Source organism: Podarcis raffonei, chromosome Z (assembly GCF_027172205.1).
Source record: "Podarcis raffonei isolate rPodRaf1 chromosome Z, rPodRaf1.pri, whole genome shotgun sequence".
In the NCBI taxonomy this organism is placed as follows: Eukaryota; Metazoa; Chordata; class Lepidosauria; order Squamata; family Lacertidae; genus Podarcis; species Podarcis raffonei.
This window is the reverse complement of record NC_070621.1, coordinates 39,593,859-39,606,093: the sequence shown is the minus strand read 5'-3', so window position 1 is coordinate 39,606,093 and position 12,235 is coordinate 39,593,859. Positions and strand designations below refer to the sequence as shown.

Genomic DNA, 12,235 nt, shown 5'->3' with positions numbered 1-12,235 from the left:
CATGGGTCACCAATATGGGCACACATCCTTGATGTCCTCAGGGTCCCATCTCCACAAAGAATTCTTTGGCCAAAATAAGGCTTTTTTTATCTCCTGGGAGGGGGAGATTTGTGGCTAAGGCTGGGGAGAAATGTGTATTTAAAGTCAAATCTATCAAATCTGCTCTTTTTTGAAACTGAGACATAGCTATATCCTTGTAAAAAAAATTGTGATGAAGCTCTCAAAAACACATCTATCAGGAGAATATGTACGCAAAAATGAAGATAATAGTGAAAATAACACCAAAATTAATTGTATTCAGGCAAATTGCTTTCAAAGATGTGTACAATAGTCAAAAGTGCATATAAATATATGTCTGGTTGGAGAAATTCACATGTGCATTTTTTTAAAAAAAAAATTCAAATTGCTGCAGTGTGTGAGGAACTGAATTTAAGACTGGTAAAATGAGAACACTGAGAGGATCTAAACAGACAGATCCTTCCATCCCTGCTTGTGACATGCATGTTTCTCCAGTTAGCAAACATGCCCTTTGGCCCCCAAAGGCTGGTGACCTAGCTTTAACCACTGACCTATGCCTCCCCAAGAATCTTGTCTCTGAAATTTTGGAAAGTATGAGTGCATACAACAGCTGTGTGGCAGTGAAGCAAGACTCCAGGTATATTGGCAGGTTCCCTTAGGGACATGATGTACAATATTAAACACTCCTTAAGCAAAAGCAATAAAAGGCCAATTTTTCCCCCACTTAGCTTAAAAAACCGGCATAAATCTCCCTTTAATTGCACTTGGAGTTTTCAATTATCAAAATGTCTCATTTGTAAGCTGTCTGCTAACCCAAGCCTTGTACCTGCTCGTTCTATAGCATGTAGCAGAATCGTAATGCTGCCTCAGACATCACAGCCATCTTTGTAAAATATGATGTTAAGGAAGGCTGAGTTCATTGTACCATACATATGTAAATGCCTCTCTTTCAGTGGTCTCAGGGGAGAGGGGAAGCCAGACCGTATTCCCAAGCACAGCATGTATTAATTGTACAGCAATAAAGTGCACACGTACGAACTCAAGAACGTTCAAGAAGCATTAAGCAACCAAAGTCAGGACATCATTAAGGGAACCAGAAAGCCCTGCTCATAAGTTATATTTAAAAGATGCTGCATTGGGAACTGCCTGGACTGAAGCTCTTTTGCAAAGGGCAGACAACCCAACCTGTAAACCAGGTAATGTGAGGAGTAATTTTCAGCCCGGAGCCTACATTTCCTTCTGGGTGACCTTTTGAGGACCACTGGCCAGAAGCAGAAGTGGACAGACCAACAAATATAAAAGTTACCTTTGTATAGTAAGCTGGCTTCTACACAGTGATGTGAGCCCAACTGGTGTGTGGCTTGGGGAAGAGTTTCACAGGCTGGACAGAGAGGCATTGTTGGCATCCATCTGTCTCAAGAGACAATGGAGTGCACCTCCACAGGTTAAGTCAAACTGCTGGAGAATCATAGTGCCTGCTGTGGATGCAGAAACCGGTAACTCAGAACTGCTGCCTCGCATGTTGCTTCTGCTGTGTTAGCAGCACCAAAGTGACCTTCCACAGTGTGCAAGTCTGGGCAGTGTGTATGGAGGTCCTGGGCTGCCCAGATAACAAAAAACCCCTCTTAGCCTCACTGATGTGACCCAAAGCAATGCGTTTTGCACCAGTTTGGTTGCAGAAGTTGCTGGAAGGAAGCATACATGACACCATCCAACCATTTTAGGAACTCCACTCCATATTTGTTTAGGGTTTACTCCTTCACCTTTTCTTCTTCCAAAGATATCCTGCAAGGCAGCAGAGGTTTATGTTCAGAGCTTTCCTTCTCTTAGTTGGGTTCCCTTCCCAGGCTGACGAGCCGATCTGCCCCTCACTTACCTCCACAGCACATGCAGAAACTGCCGTCTTAACCATTGGACCCACTATGGGTCTCATCCGCTCAATCCACCGGAGCCTGTCTTCACATGCAGGAGAAGTCGCTAACTCACTGAGAGTTTGAGACCCAATGGCCACCCTCACCTGGTTTAGCCAGCTAGTCAGAGCCCATAGAGAGCAGCAGCATACCACTTTAGATTCACATGGCTTCCCAAAAAGAAACTTGGGGAATGTAGTTTGTTAAAGGTGTTGAGAGTTGTGAGGAAGCATTCCCCCATTCCCCTAACAGAGCTACAATTCCCTGTGTTCCCTGAAAAGAGGGTCTGAGCGTTCCACTACTCTGAAAACTGTAACTCTGTGAGTGGAATAGGGGTCTCCCTAACAACTCTCAGTACCTTTAAGAACCCTACAGTTCCCATGATTCTTTGGGGGAAGCTATGACTGTTTAAAATGGTATGGCACTGCTTGCAGAATAAAGTGCAGATAAGGCCTGTTAAATCCACCCACAGCCCTGGACTGAATCCCTATCATTAGTAAATAATGGTTTCTTAAATGAAGTCAGGGGACATTGCCCTCCTGCTATAAGAGACCATAGCAAGATTGCAGCCCACCCCCCTAAAAAAAAAAGCTTCCATGCAGATAGCCTTCAAGAATGAGATTATTCTCCCCAGCTGTTCCACAATTAGCTCTCAGCAGTTTGCTTAAATTCAGTCTACGTCCCAGCCACAGTTGTTCACAAGGAATGAATGGTCCACTTGCAAGCGTAAATTTCCCACTGTGCTGCTCTTTGTTCGTTTTATGCTGCCTCCCTGCTCTGCTGAAGCTGTTAAATGAGTCGATATTACCTTAATATGAGCTTTAAAGGTGTTATTTAATGCCTTTACATTCTCTATTAAAAAAAGAAAGAAATGCACTACATGAACGGGGGGGGGGGGGACACACACCTCTGAATACCAGTAAAACCACATGTCTACATTACTTGCCTTGAGATAATTGCCACAATATTTTAATTGCCATTTTCTCCTTATGCAGAGCTCAGTCTGGGCTAGTTATGGGCCAGACCACACCTCCCAATCAATTCCAGTACTGCTCCGTGCCACCTTGGAAATATGATAATGTCAAACAGAAGCTACTTCATGCTATATAAGGTTCCACCTGCACTATACATTCAAAGCAGTATCATACCGCTTGAAAGAGTCATGGTCTCCCCCAAAGAATCCTGGGAGCTGTGGTTTGTTACACCTTCCATTGAGCATACAAAGATCAATGCTGGGGTGGAAAACATGATCCTCACAATTTCAGTGAGCATATTTTGAAGGTGTGAACAGGACTTTTCAAGTTGTCCTTTGGGCTGCTGATTAGGCCAGGGATGGGGAGACTCAAATGTGCCCCCCCCAGTCTATCTGGCCCTTGGAAGCCTTCCCAGGCTATGCCTTCTCCCTAGCCACATTCCCTCTCCCTAGGTCTCAGCCCTTACCAGCCCTGCTTTGTACCCTCCAGTTTTTCCCAACCTGGAAGGTTCCCTTGAACTTGACTCGATGGAGGCTAAAGAGGGGTGTACATATATCTGTACTGCACTAAAGTAACATTAACTTTTACTGCTCTGCCCACCTTTCCATCTCTGGCATGTGATTCCTGGAAGGTTGCACAGAAGGGAATGTGGTCCACGGTCTGGAATAGATTTCCTCCACAGCATCAAGCTGATTGCACATGAGGTCATCTAAAGGAAATTACACAGTTTCGTTGGTGTGTGGCTGTGGGTCTGTGGGTCTGTGGCTGTGGGTGTACTTGCCTGGTCTATGGCAGCAGGATGAATGGACTTGAAAATTGTCAAGGCACGTGTTAAATGTTTCATGGAGAATCTCTATGTCTTGGCAACTCTGCTAAATCCAGAGGGTTACTACAAGCAGGAGAGAAATTACAACTGGATTTCTATTGTTCACAGAATGCTCGCAGGTCATTAATTTTACTAGGTTATAAACACTGCAGCTGTTTCCAGATGAAGCAGGAGCTTTCTTTCCTTCTTTGTTTTTAAATCAACTTGTCCCCACTTTCTGTTTTTAAGTCTTCTTTCTCCTTTTCTTTCCCCAGGATTTTCCATTCTTCAGGCAATTATGGAAGCCGCCGTGCAAAATAATTGGCAAGTGACTGCCCGATCCGTGGGAAGCATAAAAGATGTTCAGGAGTTCAAGGCAATCATTGAGGAAATGGACAAGCGGCAGGAGAAAAGATACTTGATCGACTGCGAGGTTGAAAGAATAAACACCATTTTGGAACAGGTAGGTTCCCTTTTCGTAATGGGCATATCGTTGTGCAACAGTTTTATACATAATGCACATTGCACTCCACCTTACTGGATGTGTGAATTGAAGGATTGGGCTGCCTGCTGTTGTTACCAAGCATTGTGAGCCATCCTGCATTGGGCCTGCAGCACCACTGTTGCCTATTCAGAAGAAATTTATGTTGTGGGGAGAGATTTGGGAGAGATTCTATTCTCCAAAAGCAGAATTGAGCACAATGGTGATTGTTCCAAGCACATTAAAACTTTGTTAGATTTATATTGGCTCTTATCCACCTTTAAACAAACATTCCCCACAAAAATACCTAGGCCAGAATAAATCACAGAAACTTAGCTTTGCAGTAAAGTGGCTGTTTTACTCATAGAGTTTCCAGAAGTTGCATCAAACAAGTCTCCATCTGCTGGCAGTAAAATAAAGATGAAAAAGATTCCAGATGACTTTAAAATAAATGTACTTGGTTTTCTTACAAAAAGGATCATACACTATTTGGGTTAGCAAACATACAGGGTTTTACAGAGATTCAATTCATTTACATGCAGCATTTGCTGAGTTCGGAGAACAAACAAAAAGGGGGGGAAACAAGGAGGCAAAAGCTGCTGGGAGCAAGCCAAGCCGTACTCGCTGGCAACATGAGCTCATGGCTCACTTTAACCCTTTTTTACATGCAAGGGTGAGTCAGTAACAATTTACTGTGCCATCACTTTTTGTTCATTCATTATTTAAAGCATCTTTACCTTGATCTTCAGCCAAAAAGCCCTATTCCTTTTTGCGGGCAATGGCTTTTATAGCCTGGCATGATGGTGGAGGGATGTAGTGCTGGCATCTGGCCTTGGGGGGTGATTCCTATCCCATATGGCTGTTCTGACAGCTGGGGAAAACCCGTGAGACCCAGGAGCTAATTAGCACCCAATATGGGCTCTCAGGGGCAGGCCTCCCCTGCAGACCTGAGTGAAGACTTCCCACTCCCATGGGAAGCTGCTTTATACTTAGACTATTAATCCATCTGGTTCAATGTTGTCTACAATGAGTGGCAGCTGCTCTCCAGGATTTCAGTGAAACCTTACCTTGAGATACTGGGGAATGAAGATACAAAGCATGTTCTACCACTGAGCTATGGTCCTTTCCCAATTGTGCCCTGTTGTGACAAGACAGCTCTCATAACTCTGCATTTGAGATCATTATTTCTAAATAGGGTTGTTAGAGAGGGCTGTTATGTTTGTTTGTTTGTTTGTTTGTTTGTTTGTTTGTTTTAAGGTTGGGGGAGGGCTAGCAGAATATGCACTGGACTGTTTTTAAAGCTTGATCTGTGGCAATTTGGAATAAAATCATTCGATTAAAAGTGCACCATATGATAGATTATGAACCACCAGGGTTGTCCCCTTGCAATTTGTATGAAATGTCATCAGTGCTCATGGTGCTATCTAAATAATATATGAAGAATTCAATTTACTGAATCTAGTATTTGACTTTACAGCTTGGAATTTAATGGAAAGTCACAACTGCAGCCCAACTGTAAATTTGTTTACTAGGAAATCAGTCTCCCTAAGTTCAGCAGGGCTTTCATTCCTGGGAAGCATGCTTAGGCTTGTTGCCTAAAATTTCAGAGAGCATTAGCATATTTTCCTGAGCAAATTTTCCATTATTGACTGATGGCAAACTAGCCTCCCCGCTATAAGCAATTCAGGAGAAGCGCTGAAGATGTGAATTGGTTCCGACAGCATTCAGCTCCAATCAAGCTGTGTGTTGAATCTGCATGGGTAACTGGGGTGCTTGGGTCATATCCTGCTGCTTTTGAACTTAGCAGGAACATTGCAAGAGAGCCATGATGTTGAATTGCATTACAAAAAGATGGCTTTTTGGTGATATTTGGGAATTACCCATAAACATCCTTGGTTGTATTTTTCTTCTGCTTTACACTGAAGATCCTATAGGTTTATCTTCTGATCCTTTCATACAGGTGTAGCTGAACTGCAGGTTTCTCAACCTGAAAGACCTGAAATAGGATCCTTTCCAAACAATGGTACTGATTCCTGGTATTACTGGGGATCTGAACTAACAGTTATGAATTTAGCTCACACCTGCTGCATAGAACCCCAAAAGGGTTTGGTGGTCAGCACAAGTTTGATAGTAGGGATGGGGGATAAATATGATTTAGCTCATATTTAAAGACTAACCTACTTATTTCTCACTTTCCAAAAAAATACACAAACAGAAAACCAGCCATCTTTTAAAATTCATACCCCTCTGAAAGTTGGGATGCAGTTCTTTAATCAAGTAAAGTGTACAAAAAGAAAATTGGAAATCGGGACAGAAGTGCTATCATTTTGATTCATAAAACTAATGCAATAAATCACATGCCTGAATGCACCCAGGAAAAACTAAAATGATATTGAGAAGAGGGAACAGACATGCACTCTGTTGCTCTAGAAGGCAGGATCAGAAGCAGTAGGTTTCTACTACTGTGGACCAGGAAAAAGACCTTGGGGGCATTTTGGATGGCTCCATGAAGATGTCAACCCTGTGAACAGAAGCTGTGAAAAACGGGTGGCAACTGTTGGAGAAAGTACATTCTAGGGATCATTAGGAAGGGGTTGAAGTATTGTAAGCCTGCACTTGGAACACTTGGAGAGGCTGAACAAGGAGAAGTCTGTGATAATACTAAAACTGTGATAACTCCAATGAAACTGGATGTTGAAAGATTCAAGACAGAACAAATGAAAATACTGTGGAACCTTGGTTTTCAAATGTAACCCATTCCAGAAGACTGTTTGAGTTCTGAAACATTTGAAAACCAAGAACTCAATACGGAAGCCTAAAAACGGAAAAATTAATACAAAAAACTCAATACGGAAGCGTTCAAAAATGGAAGCATTTAGGGCGTTTGAGTTCTGAATCGTTCGTCAACGGAGACATTCAGAAACCAAGGTTCCACTGTACTTATCCAGAGAGTGTATAGTTAAACTATGGAACTCATTGCCATAACAGTGATGGCAACCAACTTGGGATGGTTTTTTTAAAAGGATTAGAAAAAATAATGAAGGATAAGGCTAGCAATGTCTACTAGCCATGATAGCTATGTTCTACCTCCACTATTGGGGGCAGTGTGCACATGAATCCCAGTTGCTGGGAATCACAAGTGGGGAGAATGCTGTTGCACTTATTGTGGGCTTCCTGTAGATATCTGGTTGACCACTGTGAAAATAGGAGGCTGGATGAGATGGAACTTTGATCTAACCTAGCAGGCTATTCTTAAGTTCTTATGAATGGTTTCTTAGTACATCTGAATTGGGCCTCTAGCACCCATGAGGAGTAGAGTTTAACTATGGAACTGACTGTCACAGAATATAGTCGTGACCATGAGTTTAGATAGGTTTTTTGTTTTTTGGGATTTGTTTTTAAGGGGATTTGATAAATCCATGGTGGAAACAGCTACTAATGGCATGATGGCTATATGCTACTTCCAGAATCAGAGACACCATGCTATTGCTTCACTGTCAAAGGCAGTATGTGCCTGAATGCCAATTGTTGGGAAGGGTGCTCTTTCACTCAGGCACTGATTGCAAGCTTCCTAGAGCCATCACTCCCTCTAATAGCAAACTCGTGATGAGTACCAAAAGGACTGGCGTCAAAGCACGGCTAAGAGGAGACAAGAGCTGTCTCCAATGAGGTGCCATCAAGACATTTAGAACTACAGTGGTACCTCTGGTTGTGAACGGGATCCGTTCCGGAGGCCCGTTAGCAACATGAAAAGAACGCAACCCACATCTGCGCATGCGTGGGTTGTGATTCGCCACTTCTGCACATGCGCATGACGTCATTTTGCACGTCTGCGCATGCGCGAGTGGCAAAACCCGGAAGTAACCCTTTCCAGTACTTCCGGGTCGCCGTGGGACGTATCCTGAAAGAACGTAACATGAAGCAGACGTAACATAAGGTATGACTGTATTAAATTCCCTCCCACAAGAAGTAGCAATGGCCACCAACGTGGATGGTTTTAAAGGATCATTAGACAAATTCATGATGGGCAAGACTGTCAATGGTTACTAGCCATTGAGGCTGTGCTTGGTCTCCACTGTCAGAAGCAGTATGTCTCTGAACACCAGTTGCAGGGAAACACACTTGTGACCTGCTTGCAAGCTTCCCAGTGGCATGTGATCGGCCACAGTGAGAATAGGACGCTGGTCTATGTGGGATTTTGGCCTTGTCCACAAGGGCTCTGTCCTTAATAGCCAGGATGCTGCTGTCACTCCACTGCTGCCAGTACATTTCTGAGCACAATTCAAAGTGTTGGTGCTGACCTTTCGAGCCCTAAATAGCCTTGACCCAGTACACCTGAAGGAGCACCTCCACCCCCATCATTCAGCCCAGACACTGAGGTCCAGCACTGAGGACCTTCTGGTGGCTTCCTTCCTGAGAGAAGTGAGGTTACGGGCAACCAGGCAGAGGGCCTTCTCAGTGGTGGTGCCCGCCCTGTGGAACACCCTCCCATCAGATGTCAAAGAAATAAACAACTATCTGACATTCAGAAGACATCTGAAGGCAGCCCTGTTTAGGGAAGTTTTTTCATGACTAGTGTTTTAATGTATTTGTAATCTTTTATCAGAAACCGCCCAGAGTGGCTGGGGAAACCCAGCCAGATTGGCAGGGTATAAATAATAATTTTTTATTATTATTATATCTTCCACCTGAGGTGCTCAACTCATTCTGGCTAGTGGTAGCAATCTGCCCTAAGAGCCATGGCTTGCTTTCCCAGTCAGGATTGATCTACCCCTGGGTTGACTGCTATGTGATTTACATTTTCTTTCTTTGAAAGTGTTTGCTTCCTTATTTCCAGCTCAACTCCTTATCACCACACAAGGCAAATAAATAAATAAGACAATCTCAGGGAAATTTTAAACACTTCTTAGATCTCTGCAGTAGGGATAGTCAAGGGGAAAGGAGAGGTCCTTTCTTCTTGGCAACTGTGTTTGGCTGATAATACAGCACTGTGGGGTGGGATAACTCTGGATTTGCATATTTTGGATTGTCTTTTTCTATTAAGCTTAGAAGAGAATTTACCCAGCCAAAGGAAAAGAAAGCAAGCAAAAGAATTGAAATGAATTATATATGCTGTTGGTGCATTTCGCTTCCTCTGGAGAATGAGTTTAGCATGTGCTTTCACACATTCTTGATCACTGTGGCACCATTTCTTAGACATTTGAAATGGGAGGTTCATTTCACTCTTATGTCTTGAAGATTTTATTTATTTAATTAAAAAGCTAGAATGAGCCATTCTGTAAGTCAAGCCCAGAATGCCTTATTTGGATGCAGACCAAGGTAAGTCCCAAATCAATGCAAGACAATGTCCAGCATGGCTAACTTGAATTACTCTGGTTTCAGCCCACTAACTCCTGCAGAGGCATAATGGGAGAAGTCTTCTCTGGGAGTGGTTCATTTTGCATGGTGTGGAAACAGTGGGCAGGGAGAGGTTTCTCCTCCCTATCTTGTTAGCACTAGAACTTGGATTCACCCATTGAAACTAATTGGTGACTGAGTCAGGACAAACAAAGGGAGTCACTTCACCCAGTGCCTAACTCATTTATGAGATGTGCTGCCACAAAAAGAGGTGGTGACAATCACTTGGATTTGAAGGCTTTAAAGGAGGACATGACACACTCCTTGCTACTTTTAAAACAGTAAAGGGGGGGACAGTAAAGGACATTTTCTAATAAATGTAGTAGATGGAGTATAACAATATGTCATGGGGCCCTGAGTAACAACAGTTAGTATGTGAATGTGGATAGAATGAAGGAGCACATTCCTGTCTTATACAGAGTCAGATACTTGGTCCTTCACCCTCAGTACTGTTCACATTGAGTGGGAGAAGCTCTCCAGGATTTCAGCCTGGAACCTCTCTTGGTTCTGCCTGGAGTTTTCAGGAACTGAACCTGGCATCTTCTGCTTACAAAGCTTACTGAGCTATGGCCCTTCCCACTCACGTCCCGCATCTCCTCCAAAAGAAAATATAGAAACTGTGATTTAACAGGTACAGGCAGGTGCCAGAAAAAATAGAGGCAGGCCCTGGTAGATATGGACAGCTGAGATACAGGGCTGCAAACAAGAATGCTCCTGTGAAATATATGCAGTGCTGTTTGCATTTACATCAGTTGTAGTCTGGAGGGCTACCCCCAGTCTGCACATATGGGACTTGTGCAGCCCTACATGGGGATGATGGGGAATAAAACTGAAACTGTCTGCATGCAAAGATGTTACTCTAGCACTGAGCTTCAACCTGTCCCCTGCTTCACAGACACACGGCTGTTTTCACCTGTGAAACATTGGACGGCAATGGCAGACTCCTGGCTTTAAAATTTCAGAGCTGCCCTGTGCAGTGCCTCCTCTCACCTTCTGTTGTTCAACATTGTTGCAGCACCCAATGCAAGCAAACTGGGCACAAAAATGCTGCAATATGGAAGAACAGCAGAAAAAAACATACCCAAAATTGTGTGGGTATGTGCTTCCCTCATCAACCACCCCATCAGCTAAAAATGGGTTCCTACATCAGCTACTACTGTGCTTGCTCACAGAGAGAAGCTCTTACTGTCTCCCCTCCATTCAGAATGGAAGGGAGGGTTGTTGTCCAATCCTAGCTTCCAATAAAACGTTGGCATTTTTTAGGGGAAGGAAAGACACCGAGCCAGGGCAAACAATGGCCAAGCAAGAAAAGCAAACTGTTTCCTGTGCATTGTGGGCCTGTGCATTATGTACTGTGCATTATGTACTGAGGTAGTGGTGGGCACACTGGCACAGATGCTACACTGGGCACCCCTGCTGTAAGCCTAAAAAAAACTCAGTGTTGCCATGCAAGCAAATGCTGTGCTCCAGTCCTAACATTTACATCTTTGTTCAGCTTAAAATGAAAGATCATACATGTTGTTATTTTTTAAGGCATTACCTTAATTTCTGCATCTGTCTCTCAACTCAAGCATTGGGGTGGAAACTTCACTCGCAAGCAGAGTCACTCCTTAATTAGTTTCCAAGGCAACCTCTGGGGGGGGGGGAGGAACTTGGTTAAACTGAGTAGGAGAAAGCAGAAGAAAACATGGCAATGTCAAATGATAAGATAATGCCCTAAGAATTGGCTTTTTTCCAAGTAGCTTGGTAGATGGAGCATTTGCTCCATGTGCAAAAGATCCCAAGTTCAACCCCAGCCTCTCCAAGAATGATTTCAGAAGATCCCTGATTGAAAATCAGAAGAGCCTCTACCAGTCAGTGTAGACAGTACTAAGCTATCTGAACCAATGATCTGACTCAGTAGAAAGCAGCTATCTATTCTGCAACAGCTCTTCCTTCCAATGAATGTGTCCAGAACAAAGGGGTGAAAATCTCCTCCTGGTTCTTTGTCCCACTTGGTTCTTGTGTTACACTTCATATAGTTCTAGGTTCTCCTATGTAGAAAAAGTGACACATGAATTTCATGTGAGCAAAGGCAAAGCTGCCACCACCACCACCCAACTGCTTCCTTGCAAGTAAATCTGCCAGTGGGTAAAAACCCCCACCACTACATGTTATGGTTCAGGTTTTTCCAAGGAGCCATCTTCCATTTACTTTATCTATTAAATGTATTTGTATTCCACTCACAGTTTGTTCCAGTGCCTCTGGGTAACTTACATAGCCTGCTTTCCTTATATTGTCACATCAACTTTGTGAGGTAGATTAGGATGAGAGTGAGTGAGTTGCTCAAGGACTCCCAGTGAAAGATGCCAACTACATAAATTAACTCTGCCCCCTTAACAGCAGATGGGCATATAAAAATTAAAATTAAGTAGACAGGGATTTTTCCTGGTGCTGAGGAAGAGTAATAGGGAAAGTTCCCCAGGAACTATCCAAGGTTTTCTGAACTGTCCCCCTTTCCAAGTAAGATGCAATCACATATCAGCATAATTTTAGTTGATTGGGAAGTTTTATACAACAACCCTGCTTCCTCCGAAAGGTTGGGATTTTTAAGCTAAAGAATGGGAGAAATGCGCTGAAAAATGTGGGATAACACTCAGTGTCATCTAAC

At 43.3% G+C, this 12,235-nt stretch overlaps 1 protein-coding gene across 12 annotated transcripts in view; it reads left to right on the top strand.

Annotated features, from left to right (window-relative positions):
- The window catches only part of GRIA3 (glutamate ionotropic receptor AMPA type subunit 3), a 198,910-nt gene that overhangs the window by 81,700 nt on the left and 104,975 nt on the right, over positions 1-12,235 (top strand). For all 12 annotated transcript variants that reach the window (XR_008328680.1, XM_053375003.1, XM_053374998.1 and 9 more), the window contains exon 4: positions 3,983-4,170. Coding sequence is in view for 11 of the 12 variants with exons in the window: in XM_053375003.1 (XP_053230978.1) it covers positions 3,983-4,170 (188 nt within the window). In the remaining variant the exon portion in view is untranslated. The remainder of the gene's footprint in view (positions 1-3,982; positions 4,171-12,235) is intronic.